The sequence below is a fragment of the Zootoca vivipara genome, chromosome 3 (genome assembly GCF_965207765.1).
Source record: "Zootoca vivipara chromosome 3, rZooViv2.hap1.1, whole genome shotgun sequence".
Lineage (NCBI taxonomy): Eukaryota > Metazoa > Chordata > Lepidosauria > Squamata > Lacertidae > Zootoca > Zootoca vivipara.
In genome coordinates, this window is record NC_142586.1 from 76427474 (window position 1) to 76452484 (window position 25011).

A 25011-nucleotide genomic window follows, 5' to 3' on the forward strand; every position below is an offset into this window, starting at 1 on the left:
AATAGTCCGGGGCACTTGCCCCTGGTTGAATATATTTGTTGACCATGCTCTTACTACCCCCAGATCTCCTTCTGCAATGTCAGCTCCTCGCTTGCCATGACTTCTGATTCTGCTCTTCAGCCAGTCCATATTCCCAGACTGCATGGGGGTTCCAGGACAGCCCCCATTGGGGAATCATGCTTTAGTCTGTATCATGTTAAAACTACTTTGCAGCCTAATTAGCAAATGCATTTAAAATGAAATATCTTTGTATCTACTACAAAAAGGAACCCGTAAGCTACATTACCTCCTTCTTTGGTTTTGCTAGAATGCAATATACAGGCTAGTTAGAAAGAAAGGATTTACAGGGGAGAGGCTAGAATGATAGGTGATAAATTCCCACTCCAGCTGCATGGGAAGAGAAAGATTATTGGCACTCACCCAATGAGAGATACCATATTTAATTATCAGTCTAGAGTTTTCTTTAAAAATTGCCCACTGCTTACAATTTAAGCTATTGCTTCTGACAGGAATTTCAAAAAAGGAACAGAATGAAAGACATTCAAATACAGAGATGATTTGATAAAATCTCCTGTTATTCAGAACACTGCAGTATAGTGTGCGACAAATAAAAGATCGAAGAGCACTTTTCAGCATGTTACTGCAACCAACAAACATTACTGAATGGGTTGTTTTTCACACATGAATACATCTGAAAACAAATGCTGATCAATAAGAATGGTTCCTTGAGGGATTTTAAGATGCCAAAAATACAAGCCCAATTTCCAATTTTTAAAAATCATGTAATAGATCTTTTCTTTAAATCCATCAGATCCTTAAAGGTAAAGGGACCCCTGACCGTTAGGTCCAATCGTGACCGACTCTGGGGTTGCGGCGCTCATCTCGTGTTATTGGCTGAGGGAGCCGGCGTACAGCTTCCGGGTCATGTGGCCAGCATGACAAACCAGAGCAGCACACGGAAACGCCATTTACCTTCCCGCTTGGAGTGATACCTATTTATCTACCTGCACTTTGATGTGCTTTCAAACTGCTAGGTTGGCAGGAGTTAGGACCGAGCAACGGGAGCTTACCCCGTCGCAGGGATTCAAACCGCCGACCTTCTGATCAGCAAGCCCTAGCTCTGTGGTTTAACCCACAGTGCCACCTGTGTCCCAGGATCCTTACTCCTGCATATTTTCTGTAAAACTAAAGACTGTGTAAGTTTAGCCTACAAAGCACAATTTTCAAGAACATCCTTAAGGAACAAAGGCATTTGCATCAACACAATACAGATAAAGACTTGAAATGCCACCCCTGGACCACAGACCGTACTTAATTTACTGCCACAATGCAATATGTCTTAATTAGAACAAATTGGGAACTAGTATCATTTCCACTAATTACAATGTTTCTCAGTTTTAGCTGGGTAAAGAAGCAATATCATAGGCTCTGCCATAAATAAGAACAATGTCCTAGAACATGACTAAGTGCCAAACAGTTTAAAATAAATAACCACTGCAGTGAAGAGGGGCTGAGCAGGACTGGGCCCATAATAGGAGATTATTGGACTTCCTCTTCCTCTCACTATTCACAGTGGGAGAAAAGCTCCAAGTCTGATCACCATGACTTCCATAATAAAATGATCCATTGTGATAAAAATTCAGTATTGTGCAAGTGCACTTCTGATGACACAGCAGGACTTCTTCTTCCTCTTACTCCCCCCAAATTTGTTATTGAGGAAACCACTGAAATGGCGGGGGGCATTGGCTGCAAGGGCAGGATGGGAAAGCAAAACTAGGCAATCAGAAGTCTGTCCCATGCTGATTTCCCCCCTCTTCCTTCCATGTCCCTTATGAGTTGTTATTTAAAACACACACACACACACACACACACACACACACACACACACACACACACCATTGTAAGCCTGAATGTCTTGCTTCAATTGATTGTATCAAGAGAGTACATCCTAATTTAGGGCAGGGTGGGTTGTTCTCCCACACAGGACACCATGCCAAAGGGGCACCAAGCTGAGAGGAGGAGAGGGGAACAGTGAGAAATGAACTGTATTTGTAATGTGCTGGGCTGGCCTCCTTTTTTTCTTGAATAAAGAGTTAAACTTCACTGACGTTGTGTGATTTATTTCTGCTCTGCTCCTGACACCCGCTCCTGACAGTATCCGAGAGTCTCCCCAGCCCCTCATCTTCCACTTTTCAGTTTGCAGCAAGGGAAGGGATGGGGAGAAGTTCTGGGAAATCCAAAAGGTGTTTCCTCCCCACCTATGAGCAGGGATTGACACTTCCTCCCTCTCTAAGAACCAGAGCTTGGTTCCTTCACCCACCAGGAGGACTGAATGGCAGGAGCTACCTCCCCCACTCCCTGCATACCTTTCTTAGATGTAATGCACGACAGCAGTAATGCAGGTTGGGAGACTGGGACCTGAAGGGAAATGGAAGGAAAGGGTGTGTGGAATTTCTGAAGCTTTGATTCTTTTTTCCTGCTTTAGTAAGATGGATAGAAAGTGGGTAGGAAGTAGGGAAGGGGGGCAGGGAATCCAGAGAGATCTTTGTGAGTTTATAGTTTTTTTGGTTTTGTTTATTGTTTTTGCCTGGGAGGGAAAATCAGTCTGGGGAAAAGGAGAGGAAGAAGGGAGAGAGTAGGGAAGGGAAAGGAGAGAGAGAGAGAGCATGAGCCTCCTGTTGCAGCAGCCCAGCTGGTTAGGGAGTGGGGTGCCAAATTTTGGGCTCGCACAGGGCACCGTATTACTAAAGTCTGTCCCTGCTGAGAGCCTCTCAGACTGAAGAGCAAGATAAAAAATGCTCTAAATAAATAAATTGAAAGTACCTGCCCCAGTGACTTCCATTCTAAACTGGCGCTTCCAATGTATACATGCTGCCTGTCCACAATCCAGAATGATGTCTGCAGATGGCCATCATTGTAAGCCGTCATGTTTATAAAAATCACTTCAGCACCTAAGGAATACAAGAACATAACAGTTAAAGTTGTGCATAAGGCCGGGGGGGGGGGGGGGCAAGCTTGCATAGTCAATCACTTCAGAGTTTAACAAGCACGGAGTTAGGAAGGCATACTCAGAGGTGCAGTGCAACCCTGTGCATGTTCAGCATGTTCATTGGGCCTTGTTCCATTACAGGAACTTTATAGCTAGATTTATTATCACAACTTTGTAGCTGCATTTTTGCAGTGTGGGGTAAGGTAAGTATCTGGGAATCTTGTCAAAAGCAAAGAATTGTAATAGTCATCAGCTACTACAGCTCTTCAGAAGAATGAGCTGAAATAATAAGAGTTCTTCCGGAAGGAAAGTTGGCTAGACAGAGACAGAACTATCTGGTCATTAAGAACCACATACTTTCTTTCCAGTTCTTTTTTGTGCAGTGGTCCATGTCCAGTCAGGAAATTAGTTTTTAATCTCTCTAAATCCATTTTCTTGCATGACTTAGGAGGAGGAGGAGGCAGTTCCTCCTCTTGACAGCACCACAAATCTCTCTGCTGATCCCTGGCCTGGATGGTACATGTATATAAAGGACATTTCTTACGCAGAACTGGTGCAACTAAACCCCCTCAAAGGCCACCTATTGACATTTTTACCATGTCAATTGTAAATACAATAGCTACAATACTGTAACTAATATGCAAAGATTTCAATGTTTAATTAAGGAAAACTGGGTTAGATTGAACTATGTTTCCTACTAACCTTCAGAACAAGGTGATTAACTCAAAGCCCATAGGCCACATCTGCATGCAAAGGCTTTTTTTAGCCTCTAAAACTATCCCAACTGCATTCTTTTTTTAAAAAAAACAAAAAACAAATTTAACTACTTCTATCTGTCCTATACTGCCATATTCATAAATGGTTCCTTGTGGCGACTCAATTAAAAATATAATAATATTATTAATGAGTGCTCCTTTTGGTCTCCTGCTGTGATACTTTGATTGTATACCACCAGAAGATTTTTGTGATTCCTCCAACCCCCTTCAAAATGTGTCATATATAACACATTATTTAATTCAACAACGCATAATTCCCTTTATTAGTCCCCTTAGAAATATATTAAGAATTAATATCTATTTTCTGCACCAGAAGGAGTTGGACTAGCTGACCCTCAGGATCTCTTCCAACACTACAATTCTATGATTCTGTGATCTACTTAATAATAAACTAAATGTGAAAGGCAGACAAAGCATCTCCCTGTTGGAACTAGCCTGCCAAGACTCTCCAACTTTTTTCCCCCTCAGAGGAACAGGGAAAAGTAAGACATTGTCCCCATTGGAATCACTGAAACCCCTTGTGGATTGTTCTGCTCGTCCACCTGAAAGCAGTTACTCTCACAAGCCATCCCAGCCATATTAATATCTTGCCACTCTGCATATTGTAAGATGATTTTCTACACACACAAATGACATGGCCTCCCATCTATAATTCCCTATTCCTAGGAATACTTGAGAATCAAACTGTAAAGAGTTTGAGACACTGTGTTATTATTGCCTTGCGCTTAGACAATATTGCTAGAAAAAATATTCGCAGTGCAGTCGGAGGTAATTCAGTTGCATATGTTTTTATATTATGAAATCTCAATATGTTTACTTGGAGTCACACATTACGGATTTCATAGAACTTACTTTATAGTACAGTGTGCGAATTTAGTATCATTGGGTCTTATTAGAGGTAGCAAGTAATAAAGAAGTGCAGGTTTTAAAAAAATATCTTTACAAGAAACAGAGTACCCTATTGGCCTGAATATAAGCCGCCCCCGAATATAAGCCACACGTTTAAAATTGGAGGAAAAAAATACCCAAATATAAGCTGCTCCATTCCACACTGCTCCTGGCTGCATACTGGGCAGGCAGGTAGGGGAGCCACGCCGCGTTGCTGGCAGCCTTTCCCCTTCATCGCTCTCTCCCTTCCCGGCCTTGGGAGAGAGGACAGGGCCCTAAGTCTCACTTTAACTTTGCATGGTGGGAATTTGGGGAAATAGTGAGGCTTATATTCAGGCCAATACGGTGTGTGTGTGTGTGTGTGTGTGTGTGTGTGTGTGTGTGTGTGTGTGTATATATATATATATATATATATATATATATATATATATATATAATGTAGATTAATTGCTGACAGAAGAACCCTTTCATATTGGATATTTTCCAGTGGCACAGAGGTATAACATCTCATCTCCAGGCATTTTAAGCTTCCTTCTTAGCTTTATGCCAAATGTCTGGAGGTGTTCCAGAAGTTCCATTAGTACAAACCCTCTGCATTCAAATGTGGTTAAGTGTAAAATGGAGGGATGCACAAGTCAATAATATAAGGCTACGTATTTTATTGCACACCTGACTCAAAAGTCTAAACTGAAAAATAGCCTACAGTGGTACCCCGGGTTACAGACGCTTCAGGTTACAGACTGCTAACCCAGAAACAGTACCTCGGGTTAAGAACTTTGCTTCAGGATGAGAACAGAAATCGCACGGCAGCGGCACGGCAGCGGCGGGACGCCCCATTAGCTAAAGTGGTACCTCAGGTTAAGAACAGTTCCAGGTTAAGAACTGACCTCTAGAACAAATTAAGTTCTTAACCCGAGGTACCACTGTATTTTTGCATTCTTCAGGAATGCAATATTTTAAAAAGAGAGATCCTGGCAAGAATGATTTCAGACTCAAGGAAAGTCCAGCAGAACATTCCCAACACGTGGCCTGCAAGGAGTGGAGCAATAGATCCACTGCTGCATCTAAAGCCATGTCAGCTTGCGCCAGCCCCCCAAGCAGGAAAAGCCTAGGAAAGCAGGGAGGGTTGCTATGTCAGTTTCAGGGCTCAAGGACTGAGCCACTGGCTCCCCACAACTCTCTTTTTGATGGTCTACTGCCAGTAGGAGAACTGGTAGTACCGTAGCTGTTCTCCACCACTGGAAGGAAATTTACTTGCCATTTTAACACCCGGCCATTGAAAGGGTGTGGCAAGGTAGGACTGTTTCCAGTCTCTGCTACATAAGCATGTGAAACCCACAGAATAAGCGACTTACAATATTTCTGATCCTACCTTAAAATTTACTTTTTATTAAAAAAAGGAACATTTTAACTTATTTTCCTCCCTTCCAACATATACACTCACCACTTTCAGCTTAACATTTAGTTTCATTTATTTTTCTATACCCTTCTTTATGGCAGTTTTTCACCTTTTGCTAAATTTAATTAAAAACTGTCTTTTTAAAGGTTTTGCCAAAAATAAAAAAACCTTTTGTGTCCGGATTTTCACTTTTTGAAGTATGGCAACCCTGCCAATACCCTCACTTAAAGATTTCAGGGGTTTCAGCCATGCATTTGCAGAGCCACTCTAATATTGTAAGGATACAATTTGACTTGCATATTATTTCTTTTTCTATTAAATTAAAAAATGCCATAATTCATAGCATTTGGAGAATTTATGTGAGTTAAGGTTACCTATTTATGTTGCAGAGTTGCACTAAAAACTACACCGATCTGTAAAAATGCTTTAAAAAGGTAATATAGCTCTCAATGCAATTTCCCATTGGCGACAGATTTTTTAACACATTTTTAACATTTTAACTGACCAGTGTAGATTAGTTCTAGGTGGTGGTAGTGGAAAAATACTGCTACTTTTCCAAATCTCAGATTATATCATCATACTCAATTATTTTGTCTTTTGTTAGAATGCCACTGAAGCTACTACAGCTAACTCGTAACATGTGCATTTAACTTGTGCACACTTGGCAAAAAACAAATAAAAATGAGTTGGAAAGGGAGTTTGGTGTCCAGGAAAAGAAGCGTTGGCAATTCCACCTTCCATTGAACCCAATGTGTTTTGACTATACATTACTTTGGCTTTAGGCACTATGCTGGAACATGACCCCAGCATAAGCTGAGCATTGCCTGTACAATTATAAGGATGCTCTCGATGGCTTCTGTCAACTGTGCTTCACAGAAAATTGTGCTCCAAGGAACTGACTACATTTGTTGTTCATGCATTTCAGACAGCAAAGCTATTAAGTGTGTCAATCAAAACCTTAAATAGAACATCTATGAAAATCTGCCCACATTTTATTGCATATCTGTTTACAGAAAACAAAATCAAAGCTTTGAAAAATGCAACCAAAACTTGGCTCCCATACATACGACTGTCCCATTTCTTAATTTGCTACTAGAAAATCCTGCTTTACACTATCAACCTTCACAGTAATGGAATAAGTTTTCTCAGTTTAGGAATAAAGCTCCCATAGGGGAAAAGTCCCTTTTATGGTGACTTCTTTAGTAAAACAAACAGTAAGAGACAAGCATTAAGTGCATTTCCAATTTGGAGAGTCTTATGTTCCACTGTGAGACATTAAGATTTTGTTTTGGCCCCGTTGCTACTATTTCCCCTAGAATAAAGGCTGCAGATATGCAGAGAAATGTATTTCAAGTGTTGTAAGCATGAAAACCTGTTTACAAATAATTAATTAATTAATAGCTTTAATTTTCCACTTTTACAATGCAATCCTACCCATGCTTACTCAGATGTGAGCCATACTGAATTCAATGTACAGGACTGCAGCCTTAGCCTTTGATATTGTTGCTGCCTACATACACTGTAAACTTAGAGACTCTAATTTTATTTTTGTAAAGTGTCTTGCATATGTTTCACACCAGACGAACTCCAGATTGAAGCAAACACTCACACACAAACTACTGTTTTGAAGCATATGGGCAGCGTGAACTAAGAAGCAGTTCTAATCAGAGAAGATTAACAACAAATTGAGCTGCTAAAACAGAATATAATCTAAACTTTTCATACAAATACATTATTTGTCTGGATGCACGGTATTAAATAATGCTAGAAAATGTAATTTCTTTCAACGCAATCTAACATTCCTTAGGTAAGCAAAAATGGAACTATCAGCAAAATACAAAAAGAACACCTAGCTGACCTAACAAGAATAAAACTAGGTGTTCTAACTGCTCCTCTATTTTAAACAACAGCTCAAGCTGGTGTTAAGGGCACAGGTTCAAGAAAAAAAGGGAGTAAAAATGTAGTACTAGTAGTAGTAGTAGTAGTGCATGCGTGCGTTTGTGTGTGTGTGTTCGCTCTCATTGTCCCCCTGTGGGTTTAGCCTACTGGGTGTTGAGTATCGGACAGTTCCTTCTCTGGTGTAACTCCCCAGCTTTGGAATTCACTTCCCTACCTACAAATGGCAGAGACCTTGTGGGTTTTCCACCACCAAGTAGAAACATTTCTTTTTTCCCAGGCACCAGTGGGAGGCCAGGACAGTTATTGCTACTGATCTCTGGATTGCTACTGCACTGTTCTTATTACGGTAGTTGTTTTATTTAATTCTATTTTTTGTGTACAGTGACTCACCATGCGGAGCCACTGTTCAGAAATATTCCATTTGACAGTTTGTGGCAAGTGGAAAAATCTGCACGGTGGTGCCTGATAATACTGCACACAAATGGCTGGCTTTCTCAGAGAGCTACCATGCAAATTAAATTTCAGGTGGCCTCCATGCTGCTTGGTGAGCATTTGAATGAGCCTTAATGTTGCCCTTTATTAACTGAGGCTGTTAGAAATGGAATCTAGTTCACTCCGCAAGATCTATGGGGGAGCTGGGACCGAAGTTTACCACAATCCATTGGGTCACAATGAATTCAGAAGTGTCAACATTCATATATGGAAGCTCCATGGGAACATAAGGATGATTTTCTTTTCATTTTTTCATTTTTCCAAATTGGTTTTTCTTTGCCTCTTAAAAAACAACACCCCACCCTTTTATTTTATCTTTATCTAACTTTGCACATTATTTTCTCATTCCAGGGTGACTTACCCTCATTCTCTTGACCATCTCATCACAGGTTCTGGGTTTCACACTTCCCTGAAAAGTGAATGAGAAAATGAGCCTGATTTTGATGCTGCTAGTGAATTACAGAAAAAGTATATTTTAAAATTTCTAAGGTGGGAGTTTTCATTACATTTCACCTCCCACCTCCCAGATAGACCCAATGCATCTAACCCTGGGCTTCAGAATAATTTTATGTTAAAAGCTGTGAAACTGAGCATACCTCTTTCTAACATTTGGCTCTCAGTGGAACTTTGACAAGAATAAGGTTACATTCCCATAGAGCGTCTCATGTATTGAATGTTGACACCATAATGGTTTAACGCCTCACTGACCTGAATGCTTATTGCAGAGCATGTAAAATCACTACACATTGCAGAAGGACCTTTTCAATACATGCAGACTTTGACATAATCATCTTGAGATAGAAGAAGTGAAGCACTCCAAAATCCACAGTTGGGCAACACAGTTATTAGGACAAACCACAATGTCTCAAAAAAAGTGAATAATTTGTACAAGTTCTCCAGAGCTGTGCATTAGGCTAGATAACATAAATCAGGGGTTAGAGGGGTGATGGAGTGGGAGTACAAAAGTTAGGTTGGATGTTGAAATCTGGAGGTCTGTATACTCAGTCTGTAGATGGAGATTGCAAACTGAATTAGTCATTGAAAAGACTGCTTGCAGGTGTCAGAATTCTGGGATGAAGAATCAATGACTCATATTCATTAAACAAACAAACAAACATAAACCCCATTTGTTATCCAAATAAAAAAAAGCTTAAAAGGCTACTAAAATAGAGCCATGCATTCACATAACTGATTACAAGTGAGGGAAAGACCTGGGGAGGTGTATGGAGTATATGACCTTTCACCTTTCCCAAAACCTATTATTTCCAGGATTAGATTACAACTTCTACCATCCCTGACCTTGGGCCTATCTGGAGGATTCTGTGCTGGTTACCCCTATGATTCTGTGATTCTATACGTTTACAAAGAACCACCAGTCACCTTGATCATTAGTCTTTTGTGGGAGAAGTGAAAAGAGACAAGTATTGGATTTTAAAAAAACATTGCAATAGCATTGTAGCAAAGGTGTTTTCCCAGAGTCAGCATAACAATGCAGCCCTCCTGACTTAATAGAATTGTCAAAATTATTGGAATTGGTCTCCCCTTCCTTGAACTGTTGCTCATGCCATATTGGTGATTAGCCAGTGATTAATTCATGTCTCAGAAATCATGCAAGCAACAGTTTTAGCTTCTAGTGCATAACTGTGGGACATGGCAGCAGTGGGCCACTATAAAATTAAATGCATGTTCCAACCGATGTGGTTCTTTAATTTGGCAAAATAGGCATTGAAAATGTAATGACTGTGCTATAATAAATTTATTTTTCTGTCAATTTGGTGAAAATCTGATTCTGCTGCCACACAGATGCACATGAGTACATAAAAAGAGCCCTGCTGGATCAGACCAAAAGCCTTTCTAGCCCTGCATCCTGTTTCCCACGGTGGCACACCAGGATTCTTATGTGAAACCCACAAGCAGGACATGCAGGCAATATCTTCCTCTTGCACGTTGTTCCTAAACAACTGGAATTCAGAGGCATGCTACACCTGATTTTGAAACATTAAAAGGCCCAGACGTTGTAGTCTCTCACCAGGGAGTTAGTTTCTTCATTCTCCTGAGGAAGGAAGGAGAGGGTTGAGGTAGTGGGGAGATTGGCATGATATAAACAAACCACCAGGAGCACTGGATTGGCTCTGCCATTACACTAGCACTGTGCCAACCTCCTCATTGACACTTGCCCTCTCCCTACCAGTGACCCGTCACCCGGGAAGCTAATGGCTTTACCCCATGCAGCAAGCCACTTCTGATGTAAGCAAAGAAGGCAACATTGTCCGGTGCTATCTTGATATCAAGGAAACAGCTTAAAATTATCACCTGGGAAGTTAGCATAGTACTAGCGGTCTTACATTGTATTTGCCTTATCATATAATGAGCATGACACAAACTTGCTTTATATCTTATGCATAACAGAAAATAAATATCTGTTGCACTCCTATTCGCTAACCAGTATGTCTTGAAAAAAATGAGCCTGAAAGTCTCAATAGTGCTGTTATAGCAACATTTCTACTAAACGAAACAATTAAAACCAATTAAAATTCCTAACTGCCAGTTACAAGCCAACTAAAAATGTCAGTTAACTTGGCTCCATATGGCTCACACATTTGACTTTGGCTTGGATCCTAAGAGAAGTTAACTTAAGTAAGTTTGAAGCATGCGGTATTGGAACATTAATATCTATCCATTATAGTGCTGCCCTAACACACAAACCATAAAAGCTAATGGAGGTATACTATATCCACATAAGGTGTATTATAAGTGGCACAATGAAGATAAACAGTTTGGCTGTAGGAATAATTCCAAGAAACCCATATTCACCAGCAGTCATGTGATTATAATAGATTTCTAGAAAACACAAGAATAGCTCTGCTGGATCAGGGGAGTGGCCCATGTAATCCAGCATTCTATTCTTACAGTGGCCAACCAGATGTCTATGTGAAGCTTGCAAGATGGAGCTGATTGCAACAGCACTCTCCCCTCATGAGGTTTCCAGCAACTGCTTTCCAGAAGTATTCTTATTAAAAATGAGGACACAAAATACATGACAAAAACAAGAACAAAAACACACGAATAACCCTGCTCACACAAATGCAATTAAAAGGCCAGCATAGACTATTAATCAGCCCAAGTCCTGATGTTTTTGCCTGACACCTAAAGATATGTAATGAAGGTGCCAGGTGAGCCTCCCTGAGGAGAAAATTCCACAAATGGGGAGCCACCACAGGAAAGGCTTGTTCCTGTGTTGCCATGCTCTGGACCTTTTGTGGAGGAGGCACACAAATGATGATCATAGGGTCTGAGTTGGTTCGTATGAGGAAAGGTGGTCCTTGAGGTATTGAGGTCCTGAGCCATTTAAGGCTTTATAGGTCAAAACCAGCACTTTGAATTGAGCCTGGAAACTAATTGGCAGCCAGTGCAATCAGGCCAGGAACTGTGTAATATGCTCAAACTGTCTTGCCCTTGTGAGAAATCTGGCCAACAAATTCTGCACCAGCTGAAATTTCCAAACCACCTTAAGCGGCAGCAGGCATATAACGTGTTGCAGTAATCTAACCTACCCTTACAGAAGCCATGCTAGTTCAGCAGCAGCAAGACTTGTTCTTCTATAAGCTTGGTTAGTTTATCTTTAACAATACCTCCCACCAGTTTTCCAGGGGGGGAGATAATAGAATTGTAGAGTTGGAAGGGATCCCAAAGGTCATCTAGTCCACCCCTAACTAACATTAACTTAAGCTAACTAACATGATTTCCAGGAATCCCCACCCCCCATATCCCTTTTTAAAAATTGGTGTTACACTGGCCACTTTCCAGTCCTTGGGTACTGAGGCTGATCTTTATGAACAAGTTGCTTTTCTAAAATATAGAGAACTCTTGGCTGGATGTCATATGGATCCAGCAATTTGTTATCCCCCCCCCTTGTCTATTAGGCTTAGAACGTCATCTCTCTTTCTTCAACACTATTTTTCTCAGTTCCTCAGACTCCCTTTCTACGAAAGTTTGTTCAGGCACAGTGGTTTGCCTTATATATTCTGCTGTGGAGACAAATGCAAAGGATTCATCCACCTTCTCTGCAATCTCATTATCCTTCTTTATCACACATTTGACTCCCTTGTCATTCAAGGGTCCAGCTACCTCTCTCGCTACTAATGTAATTAAATATTTTTGTTAGTGGTGGTCTTTATGTATTTTAGCAATATAACATGCTCCTCAGATTCTTTTTTGGCACCCCTTAAAGCCTGTTTGCATTTCTTTTGCCACAGTTTGTGTTCCTTTTTTGTTCTCATCATTTGGAGAAGACTTTCATTTTTTAAAGGAAGCCTTCTTGCCTCTTCTTTCTTTGACTCCTCTAGTTAACTCTGCTGACACCCCCTTGGTACTTTTCCTGATCTGTGATATACAATACATATTAGAAGCTCAACTGGAGTGTATTTTAAACAACTGCCAAACATTATTGAGTGATTTGATCTGCTTGACTTTGCCCTTCAACTTCCTTTTTACCAATTCCCACAATTGGGGAAAATTTCCTCTTTAGAATTCAAATGTTACTGGATTTGATTTTTTTTAGGCAATTGACCATTTAGATGTACCGTGTTTCTCCAAAAATAAGAAACCACCTTATATTTATTTTTCCTCAAAAAAACACATGGTGGCTTATTTTCAGGGGATGTCTTATTTTTTAAATTAAGTATGGTACAGTTTAACCTACAAGGTTAAACTGCCTATCACTATGGCTTATTTTCGGGGTATGGCTTATTTTCGGAGAAACATGGCATATTAAATTTAATAGCACTATGGTCACTGCTCCTAGCTGGCTCAAAAACACTTAATATCTCACACCAGGTCCTGAGTGCCTCTTAAGATTAAGTCCAGGGTCTTTGTTCCTCTGGTCAATTCCATGACCAACATTCAGGGTATCTAGAAAATTTTACCTCTTTGTCATGACTGGAATACATATGTAGCCAGTCTATGTGATGGTAGTTGAAGTCAACCATCACTGCATTTTCTCTTTTGGATGTTTCAGTGATTTCATTCTTCATTTCAGGATCTCCCTGAGCATTTGGATCATAGGGACAATAGTATGTCCCCAGTACTAAATTACTCTTGGGGACTGGTAACACCACTGACAATGCTTACTGGAAAAGTCTTGCCAACCATAAGCATTGCATTCAAAACTTTTAATCTAACAGCAGTGCTTCCATATTGAATATCAAGGTTTTCTTAAAAAAAAAAATCCAGCTACTTTTAAAGATTTTGAAGTTCAGTTTATCTAAGTGGGTAATAGTTATGCATGTGTTTAACTTTCCCACAAAATTAGCTAAACTTAAAAAGGCTTCATTTTATAGGGTGCAATCCAGTCAATGATTTTACACATTTGACTTGGGCTTATATCAACATCCCACATATTAAGAACAAGCAAAGGCAACTCTTATATATTAATGTGAATATATAGCAACATAAAAACCATGATCTTACCCTTGTTTTTCAGGTCATTTAATAATTTGGATTCCTTGTGAAGAATATCACTCACTAGTTTGATCTCTACATTTTGAGACAGCAAGTCTTGCAATTTCTCAAACAGATGCTGCCCCTTGTAGAAAAACAACAAAGGAAACATCCTTGGGAATGATTATTAGACACACAAAAATATACAAAATCAAATAAATATACATTCAGGTGTGTATTTTGATATGATGTTTTATGCTTCAGTGGAACTTGAATCTGTCTTCTGAAAGAAGCATTTACTAAATCATGACATTCATAAGAGGCATCATAACATCCTATGTTTAAAATAAGAGCACTTTGCAAGGTGTGCAACTTCTTAATGCCATGCAGTTAAATAATTTGAAATCCCTGCTCAGCCATGAAGGTCTCCAAGAAACCCTAAAAAAGCAACTATCTCACAGCCTAGATTATTTCGCAGAGTTGTTATAAGAGCAAAACAAGATAAGGGGATACTGCAATCTTCTCTGAACTCTTGGAATAGGGTGATGGTGAAATCTAAATAAATAATTTCTCTCATATATTTTGTCATTTTGCAGTCTGAACTCCAGGTAGATGCTAAGATCCTCACGTAGGTGGAATTTCACTCTGGATTTATTTATTTTGCTTCAAAAATTTCCATTGATGCAATACAAGCATGGCAATGATTTAAGCTGAAGTGCTATTTTACACAGCAATGTCTTCTAGGGACCAAAATAGATGCAACTGTGGGAGCCCAGTTCACTCTTCACATATTTTAAAGAACTGGAACTTACTTCACAGGAAAACAGAGCATGAGAGGTTCCAGCTCTGCTCAGGGGCTGAGCCATTTCCATTACAGCCCCTGCCCACCCTGGCAACATCTTGCTTTACATGTGAATGGGATAAACATAAACAAATGTGATGTTGCCATGTCATCGTATATAATTTGGCCCTAGGATGCCCAACTGCTGGTGTTTTTTTCCCTTCTGATATTTCTGAGAATCAAGCTCTTATATGCTGGCTGTGGCTATGAAGCTTTAGCTCTTTGCATGTTTTAAAAAAAGTTTTAAGAGCCCCTTATACCACTGTGCAAGGACTCCTTTCTCTTTAAGGCAATAACAAACTGCTGTGTCTTGCATTTCATGAAAATCTCCCCCCCCCCATGTCAACTTATAAAAACTGGGAGGAGGATATAAAATCAAGGAATACAAACTTTCTACATATTATTGAACCCCCTAGAAGAATGTTTAACAATGTTCCCATTGTTACAAAGTGTCATATTTTGTCATGCAACAAATATGGCAATGCAACCCAGTATCAAATGAAAAAGAGTATACCATTGCAAGTTCTATCCTAAATACATGCATACATAGTTTTATTTGTATGCCGCCTTTCTGTAGTTCAAACCACGCTCAAGACAGCTTACAACATGAAAAATATGTAACTACAATACAACAAAAGTAGTCATAAACAATAAATTAAACATTATAAGATACACAACCAAGCTGATCAATTTACACATAAATCACAAGATCTTAAATAAAGAAACAAAAAACCAACAACAAAACAGCAACAACGCCGCAGCCCAAGAGCCATCCTTGTCCAGAGGCTTCTTGCATTTGCTGAAACTGGACAGTGCATATAGATCTTTGCATATGAGCAAATGTTTTCTTCTTCATTTGACTCTAGAGAAGCTCCACTTAGTTCTGCTTTTTGGAATTGGATCTTTAAACTCCTTCACAACTTCCACAGTAGCCCTTGCACTAATGACACCAGCGCCAACAATGTCATCATTATTGCTTTGCATTCTACTGCGTTTGTTTCAATGGACAATGTGCTATTGTTTGAATCAAATAGTGGTAATCAAAACTTCGAAAGAATACTCAGTAAGAGTAACCAAATGACTAACATCTGGACCTGAATGTTTAGTTGTTATTCCTTAAAAATGCAATCCTTCATCTGATTGCCTGTCACTTAAATAGTTCTGATCTGCATCTGATGCATTACAGTTGGTGGGGAAATGGATCTGAAAAATACTAAATGACTGCTTCTGTTTTAAATGCTATTATTAATTTTGCCCCCCCCCTTGTAACATTCAGCAATTAGACATGCAAAAGCTGCCAAGAATTGTCCATAAAGGGGCACGCTAAGTAAGTAAACTTATTGATTCTAAGGCATTCCTGATTCAAACCCTTTGGATCTCAGTTAACATGTTATACAATTATGATAGATGTTATGTGATAGGAGGGGGTAGAAGGTAGATCTGGATCTGCTGGGTGATTTGCAGGAAATTGGAAAGGGTTTATGACTCCCAACTATCTAACAACAGTTGAAAAGTGCACCCTACCCCGGTTTGGTTGCTTAAATATGAATGTGTGGTGTGTTTGATCAAACAAGAGTTGGCATGTGTGAACTTGGTTCAGGTAAAGGTAAAGGTAAAGGGACCCCTGACCATTAGGTCCAGTCGTGACCGACTCTGGGGTTGCGCGCTCATCTCGCATTATTGGCCAAGGGAGCCGGCGTATAGCTTCCAGGTCATGTGGCCAGCATGACAAAGCCGCTTTTGGCAAACCCGAGCAGCACATGGAAACGCCGTTTACCTTCCCGCTGTAGCGGTTCCTATTTATCTACTTGCATTTTGACGTGCTTTCGAACTGCTAGGTTGGCAGGAGCTGGGACCAAGCAACGGGAGCTCACCCCGTCACAGGGATTCGAACCGCCGACCTTCTGATCAGCAAGCCCTAGGCTCAGTGGTTTAACCACAGCGCCACCTGGCATGTGTGAACTTGGTTCAGGTACTGATTGCAAATTTGTGCGCTTAGCCAGTGTTCAGAGGCATGCTGTTTCTTAATTCTTAGTGTACTTCCACTTGCTGGAGTCACTATTTTGCACCTAACTCTGTTGGGTGGGTCTCAGGGGTCTGGTAAACACAAATTAGATTCAATGTCTGCCCATCCCGGGTAGACGATATATGAAAGGATTAATATGTTTACCAGTTGAAAGTGCATGGCAGTGTATGCAGGGTTGTTGTTGTTGTTGTTGTTGTTGTTGTTGTTGTTGTACTCTTTTCATTTCTTTTTTAAGAGAAAACATCATTACAATAAAATATGAAAATATTTCTGTGCTAGAATTAGGGAGCGTCTCTCTAAAATCTGTTTTCCAGCACTCTCTCCATTTCAGCATTAAGCTGTTCATGTGATCTGAAATCAGGAAGAAATTTAACTCACATTTAAAAGTGAATTTACCAAATTTGCAAACTGAAATTCCTTTGAAATGGGAGGTTCTCTGAATTTTGCAGTGCTGTTCTCCAGCCAAGTAATGTGTACAAAAATGCATATATTAGGGTAAAGTGTGCATAAAATTCATGTGTTAGTGAAAATAACATTCAAACATGCATCATATTGGGGGAAATTGCTTTAAAATATGTATATTTCTTAAATCTGCATACAAAAGTATGTTTATTCAGAGAAACATTCACTAAAATGCTGAGAGAGAGAGAGAGAGAGAGAGAGAGAGAGAGAGAGAGAGAGAGAGAGAGAGGGAGAGAGAGAGAGAGAGAGGGAGACTATTCTAGGCAACTGGTTCTTACAAAAAGGAAGTCTCATTTTGAGAACAAGCAAACAAGATGTTCGTATCAAAACTATATCTCAAGTGTTCAGACACAGAAGAGGATGAACATTAAAATGCAAACCAAGCACCTGATCATGGTAATGAACATTTAAAATAAAGCATACCTGGAATGCAGATGGATGACTGTGACTGAGGTCCCATTGGGAAGATACTATGTCAACAGACTTTTTAGCCATATTAAGTAAATTCATCCAGCCTTGGAAAAGAGACAAATGGGCTGGTGCACTGTCTGAAAAGTTTATGCCTTCAGGAATATTTTCCACAAGAGCAACCCTGAGAAGACACAAAGAAAGGAAGACACTTTACAAAACTACTCAACTGATTTAAATTTTTTTCCAATTTCACAGGGGTTTCTTATAGCCCCACCCCCACCCCCCAATACCACCTCTGGTCTTGGAAGTATTTTACTTCCAAGGCATTTTAAATGTATGTATTGCTGCATGCTCAATACATTTATATATTTTTCTTTACATCAGTTATTTAATGTGTCAAGAGATATGGTGACCCACAGTAGGAAAAACTTCATTTTGTTCCCACAGCAGATTTAGATGTAAATAAAAGATCTGACTTAGTAGCATCTGTCTTGATCTTGGAAAACCTCTTGAAATGGTTTCCTATAATTTGCTGACACTTTCCAACTACGTGTGGCTAAACATGTCAGAGAGTGTAGAATTTGTTCTAAAAATTGCTCATGATCCTCCCCTCTCTGTCAGGAAGGAGGTGATGCATCCACCTTGCACATTCATTGCTTAACTTTCCATAGCTATTGGTCTTTTATTTTTCTTACTTGGAATGACAAAGAGAAGGAAACTCACATAGATATTAGCACTCGAACTCTGGCTCAAAAATATACAAAGTCCTAGCAACTAATTAAAACAACATATATTTCTCAGCACGCTTAGATCCTCAAATGCATAGTCAATTCATATGTCCCCTATTTTTTCCCTTTTGAGGTGCCCATATTTCGGTGAAAACCCTGCTGTCTTCTTCACAAGAATATGCACACTCTACCACCCCCCAGTTTTCATATCTTGCACCCCAAAATGCTTGGGTGAGTCATGTCACTCCAATCTTCTCTTCCTTCCTTCAGTCTCAGATGCTCCCTGCTCTATAGCCCAACTGTAAGAGATCTTAGGTTGATCCAGTGGGAGCTCTTTATTCATAGAATTCCTTTCCCCATGAACCACTGGTGACTTCTAAAAGACCTCTTAAGACGTTTTTATTCAATCTGATTTTTATTAATTGTTGCCATTTAAGTGAATTTCAATTTGATCGCATATGCTTTTGTTTGCTGTGTAACCGCTTGTACTTTCATCCTTTGAGCACAATTATCCTGAAAATAAGTTTGTAAACCTTTTAGTAAAATAAACTAAGCCACACCAGCTGGCTCCAGATTTGCAGAAACAGAAAAGGAGCAGCAAAACACCCTACAGTATTCATCTGGACAGCCACCTTGAAAGTATACTGTCTAGTAGCAGCTTAAATAAAAATGGAATGGATAGTTGCAGTTCCACCAGAACAGTTTCTAGAGAAAGCATGCTTGCTCATTTTCTGTTTCTATATTTTAAATGCTACATTTGAAAAACAATGAACTCGTGTTACCTCAAGGCTGGCCATAAATATTTTAAATAAATATTATAACTGCTCAGAGGGGTGTTACAATGATATATGAAATGTGTTCTAAAAAGAGCTATTAAAATAATAAACTTGAAGTGAACATAGGAGGGGTCAATAAATAACATACATGAGTACACAATTGGTACAAAATTGCTGTGCTAACTATGACAATTGGTTCTCATCTGAGAGACCAGTTCACATTCCAGCTCATCTATGGACATACGAAATAGAGATTACCTTTTTGTAAAATAAAAAAAATGGAGTATCTTATATGAGCACTTTCAAAAATAAACATACTAGAACTATAAATAATTTCACATGTAACAGCAATGTTGCTGGTAAAAGTATACTTCCAAGTTCTGCAATGGTGAACCTGTTAATTTTTCTCTCACGACACAATTTGTTGCTGGGTTTTGTATGAAATTTAAAACCAGATAAGTCTCATGGGAACAGTTCGGTCCCATCAGCCATGTCACAACAACTAGCCTTAACAAAAGATTGTGGTAAAAAAGAAAAGAAGAAAACGAAGAAAAGGCTGCTCTGCTAAAAAAATATGGCAACAAGTAGAAGGCTTTTAGAAGGATGAAGCTGTTTAATACATAACTTGTTCCATTTTTCCATTATCTACTTAAACCCTCAGAACATTCTTGTGACATAAACAGACGAGCATTATCACCCTCACATAATAGATTGGGAAACAGAACAGAGAGGTTGAGCAAGAGGGACAGTATGTGACCTAGAATTTGCACTTCTGTTCCAGGATAAAAATAGAGAGCAAGTTTATCTCTACCAACCTTATTGAAAGAATAATGGAACAATGGAACTAGGCCTCCGTAGGAACAACATTTGTCCTCTGCAAGAATACTCAGGATTACTTATAATGTGGCTTTTCCTCCACTCCTAGTAACTGAAGATAAAATAGCTCAATTGGTTAGAGCGTGGTGCTGATAACACCAAGGTTACAGGTTTGATCCCCCTCTGGGTCAGCTGCATATTTCTGCATTTCAGGAGGTTGGACTAGATGATCCTCAGTTTTCCTTCCAACTGTATGATTCTATGAAAATGGGGTTTATGCTCAAATATATTCTGGGGTTACACATGCGCGCGCACACACACACACACACGAATGATACGGATATAGATATTTATCAATATATCACAAAGTAATGGGCAAAAATTTATAGTTAATTTTGTTAACATGAAATGAAGGTTTAATTATCAATCATGTGCCTTTGTTACATTTTCAGCTGAGTATCTGGATGTCAAACTACATGTGTCTGTACTTCTCTCTTTAGGAAATCTAATTGTATGGTGCAGACTATTTCTTGACAGCTGGAAATTGCTATGGATTAAGTTTACAAAATGTTACATAAGTGCTTTGCCATGTTATTAGGTGGCAACACATGAAATATTCCTATCATGTAGATATTCTTACTTGAGATAAGTTATATAACCCCCCTAAGAAATTACACTGTTGGGTAGTCACCGATCACAGGCATTTGAATGTCATTTCAGTGATGTAAATCGGCAAAAGTTAAACTACATGCAGAAACCTCTTGAAACATGCTATGGGGAAATGGCAATTTGGAATATGAAAGCTCCATGACCTAACCATATTAGCATTCTGTCAGGCTTAACTTTACAAATGGCTTTTAAAACAAGCACCACTTTTTTTCTGTGCATACTTTCTGTCCTGTTCAAAAAGCTGTTTATACGAAGCAGTGATAAATTGTTTTTACTGTGCAAGAAGGGGGATATTTATTACAAAAGAAATTAGATGTATGCACCAGTTGACTGTCACAATCAGTATTCATTCTACAGTGAGCTGGAGCATGTCAAATACTAAATGCTTCAGAGGCAAAAGGTTAAATGCTGTTACAAATATTCTGTGCTCATGGCTGTCTTCATAAGCAAGATATAAAGCCTTGGGGACCTGTGTGAAATCTATTTAATGGACAGTATTAAGGATGTTTCTGGCACATAATCAGTCCTCTTTTTTCTTCCATCTGCAGGATTGTAAACAGCAACCCAAAATGCTCAGAATAATCATTAGTAAATACAATGGGTTGGATCCAGACAGGCTGAAATCTCACTTACCTGTGATTAAGACAACTTTGAATTCACCAGGACTTACTGCTGAGTAGACATGGTTAAGATTGCTCAGAGTAAGTAGATGCAGTGAAATCACTTAAGTTCCATTGATTTCAGAGTCTATTCTAAGCACGACTAAATCTGAATCCAAATAATTGTGCTTACAAATGAATATTCTGAGCACTGACTCCAACCTAGTATATTGAATGGCAAAGGTTATTTCTTTCATGGTGTGCATTTTTATACAAAGAATATAGCAACACACATCTAATGAACTTTAACATATAAAAGGTAAAGGACCCCTAGATGGTTAAGTCCAGTCCAAGGCGACCATGGGGTGCAGCATTCACCTGGGGCAGATTCCACAGGGGGTGATGCACTGGGACAACCGATCTCAGTGGTCACGGGTAGGAGGAGGAGTTACGCTAAGACCAGACCATGTCATTACCGAGGAGGCAGACTTAGTCGTTGTCTGAGGACTATCCCTGCCTCCGGGTCTGGTCCTGACCGGACGGATATTAGAATCAGCAAGGGATACCCACATGACCTGAAGGTGCTGCTGTGCAATGCCAGGTCGATGATGAATAAGACCACTGCCATCCATGACCTGATTGTGGATGGAGGATTTGACCTGGCATGTGTGACAGAGACCTGGTTGGATGAAGCCGATGGGCCCGTTCTTGGCACTGCTTGCCCACCAGGTTTCTCTTATGCACAGCAACCCAGGCCATCTGGGCGGGGAGGGGGGGTTGCAGTGATTTTTAGGAAGTCATTAGTTTGCACCAGGCGTCCTATTGGTAAGACTGAGTTTTCTGAGTGCATGTTCTGGAAGTTGGGCAATAGGGGCAGTACAGGATTCCTTTTGGTGTACCGACCTCCCCGCTGCACCAAGGATTCCCTGCCCGAGCTGCTTCAGGTCGTGTCGGATGTGCTCCTGGAGACACCTAGCTTGGTTGTCTTAGGGGATTTTAACATCCATGCCGACACGACCTTACAAGGAGCCGCTCGGGACTTCGTGGAAAGCATGGCCACCATGGGGCTGTCCCTGAATATGTCTGGCCCAACTCATAGCCGCGGACATGCCTTGGACTTGGTGTTCACCTCTATGGATGTTGGTGATCTGACATTAAGTAAAAGCGAAACAAAAGAAGTGCCATGGTCAGATCACTTTCTGGTGCAACTGGACTTCTCCGCAACCCTTCCCCTCTGCAGGGAGGTGGGACCGATTCGGATGGTCCGCCCCCGCTACTTAATGGATCCAATTGGCTTCCAGAGAGTGGTAGGGGATGTTTTATCCCATGTCGATGGCCTTTCAGCTGATTCCCTGGTGGCCCGCTGGAATGCGGAGTTAACCAGCGCTATTGACTGTCTGGCTCCGAAGCGCCCTCTCAGATTGCATGGAGCCCAGACAGCCCCGTGGTTTTCCCCGGCGCTGAGAGCGATGAAACAGTCGTTGAGATGGCTAGAGCGCCGGTGGCGGAAAACTCATTTTGAATCAGACCGGACACGGGCTAGAGCTCAACTTCGAGCCTACCAAGTGGCAATGGCGACGGCAAAGAGGACCTTCTTCACCGTCTCCATCGCTTCTGCTAAAAACAGCAGCAGGAGACTCTTCCAGGTGGTTCGCAATTTAGCGGAATCACCTGCTCCATCCGGGCCCAGTACGGGCCACAGGATCTCCTGCAATGATTTTGCAAAGTTCTTTGCAGATAAAGTCGCTCAGATTCGGGAAGAGGTAAACTCCACCGTGGGAGCAGGGCCGGGGGGGGGGGGAGTGCTACAGTCCTGTCTAGTCAAGTTTTGTGGGATCAATTTCAATCTGTTACCTCCGAGGATGTGGACAGGCTGCTTGGACGAGTGAAACCAACCACCTGTCTCCTTGATCCTTGCCCATCCTGGCTTATAAAAGCTAGCCGGGAAGGGCTGGGCAATGGGCTTCGCAGGTTGGTAAATGCTTCTCTCCATGAGGGAGCCTTTCCAGACCTGCTGAAAGAGGCGGTTATTAAACCGCTTCTTAAAAAACCATCTTTAGATCCAGCCAATATGGCCAACTATCGCCCAGTCTCAAATCTTCCATTCTTGGGCAAGGTGATTGAGCGAGTGGTTGCTGAACAACTCCAGGCACACCTGGAAGAAGCGGACCATTTGGATCCCTTCCAGTCAGGATTCAGGCCTCATCATGGGACTGAAACTGCCTTGGTCGCACTGGTCGATGATCTCCGGTGGGCTAGGGACAAAGGTAAGAGCTGTTTCCTTGTTCTGCTGGATCTCTCAGCGGCTTTTGACACCATCGACCATAACATCCTTCTGGACCGTCTAGAGGGCTTGGGAGCTGGGGGCACTGTCATGCAGTGGTTCCGCTCCTTCCTCCTGGGCCGTGTTCAGAAAGTGGTGGTGGGGGATGAGTGTTCAGACCCCTGGGCTCTCACTTGTGGGGTGCCTCAGGGTTCTGTCCTCTCCCCCATGCTTTTTAACATCTATATGCAGCCGCTGGGAGAGATCATCAGGGGGTTTGGGCTGGGTGTCCATCAGTATGCTGATGATACCCAGCTCTACCTCTCTTTTAAATCAGAACCAGTGAAGGCGGTGAAGGTCCTGTGTGAGTGCTTGGAGGCGGTTGGAGGATGGATGGCGGCTAACAGATTGAGATTGAATCCTGACAAGACAGAAGTACTGTTTGTGGGGGACAGGAGGCGGGCGGGTGTGGAGGACTCCCTGGTCCTGAATGGGGTAACTGTGCCCCTGAAAGACCAGGTGCGCAGCCTGGGAGTCATTTTAGACTCACAGCTGTCCATGGAGGCACAGGTCAACTCTGTGTCCAAGGCAGCTGTTTATCAGCTCCATCTGGTACGCAGGCTGAGTCCCTACCTGCCCACTGACTGTCTCTCCAGAGTGGTGCATGCTCTAGTTATCTCTCGCTTGGACTACTGCAATGCGCTCTACGTGGGGCTACCTTTGAAGGTGACCCGGAAACTACAACTAATCCAGAATGCGGCAGCTAGACTGGTGACTGGGAGCGGCCGCCGAGACCACATAACACCGGTCCTGAAAGACCTACATTGGCTCCCAGTACGTTTCCGAGCACAATTCAAAGTGTTGGTGTTGACCTTTAAAGCCCTAAACGGCCTCGGTCCGGTATACCTGAAGGAGCGTCTCCACCCCCATCGTTCTGCCCGGACACTGAGGTCCAGCTCCGAGGGCCTTCTGGCGGTTCCCTCACTACGAGAAGCCAAGTTACAGGGAACCAGACAGAGGGCCTTCTCGGTAGTGGCACCCACCCTGTGGAATGCCCTCCCACTAGAGGTCAAAGAGAACAACAATTACCAGACCTTTAGAAGGCATCTCAAGGCAGCCCTGTTTAGGGAAGCTTTTAATGTGTGACGGATTTCTGTATTTTAATGTTTGATGGATTTCTGTATTTTAGAATTTCTGTTTTGTTGGAAGCCGCCCAGAGTGGCTGGGGGAACCCGGCCAGATGGGCAGGGTATAAATAATAAATTATTATTATTATTATTATTATTATTATTATTATTATTATTATTATTATCTTGCTTCAGGCCGAGGGAGCCGGCGTTTGTACACAGACAGCTTTCAAGGTCATGTGGCCAGCATGACTAAACCGCTTCTGGCACAACAGAGCACCATGATGGAAGCCGTGGGCAATAAAAGCGTGGAAGAGCACACAGAAACACCGTTTACCTTCCAACCGCATCGGTACCTATTTATCTACTTGCACTGGTGTGCTTTCGAACTGCTAGGCTGGCAGAAGCTGG

The 25011-nt window shown here is 41.2% G+C and overlaps 1 protein-coding gene across 3 annotated transcripts in view; it reads right to left on the reverse strand.

Moving 5' to 3' along the window:
* PLD5 (phospholipase D family member 5) overlaps positions 1-25011 on the reverse strand; it is an 89804-nt gene that overhangs the window by 13581 nt on the left and 51212 nt on the right. For all 3 annotated transcript variants that reach the window (XM_088666486.1, XM_088666487.1, XM_035110555.3), the window contains exons 3-5: positions 17635-17803; positions 13913-14027; positions 2824-2951 (exon numbers count right to left, since the gene is read on the reverse strand). In XM_088666486.1, coding sequence (XP_088522612.1) covers positions 2824-2951; positions 13913-14027; positions 17635-17803 — 412 coding nt within the window. The remainder of the gene's footprint in view (positions 1-2823; positions 2952-13912; positions 14028-17634; positions 17804-25011) is intronic.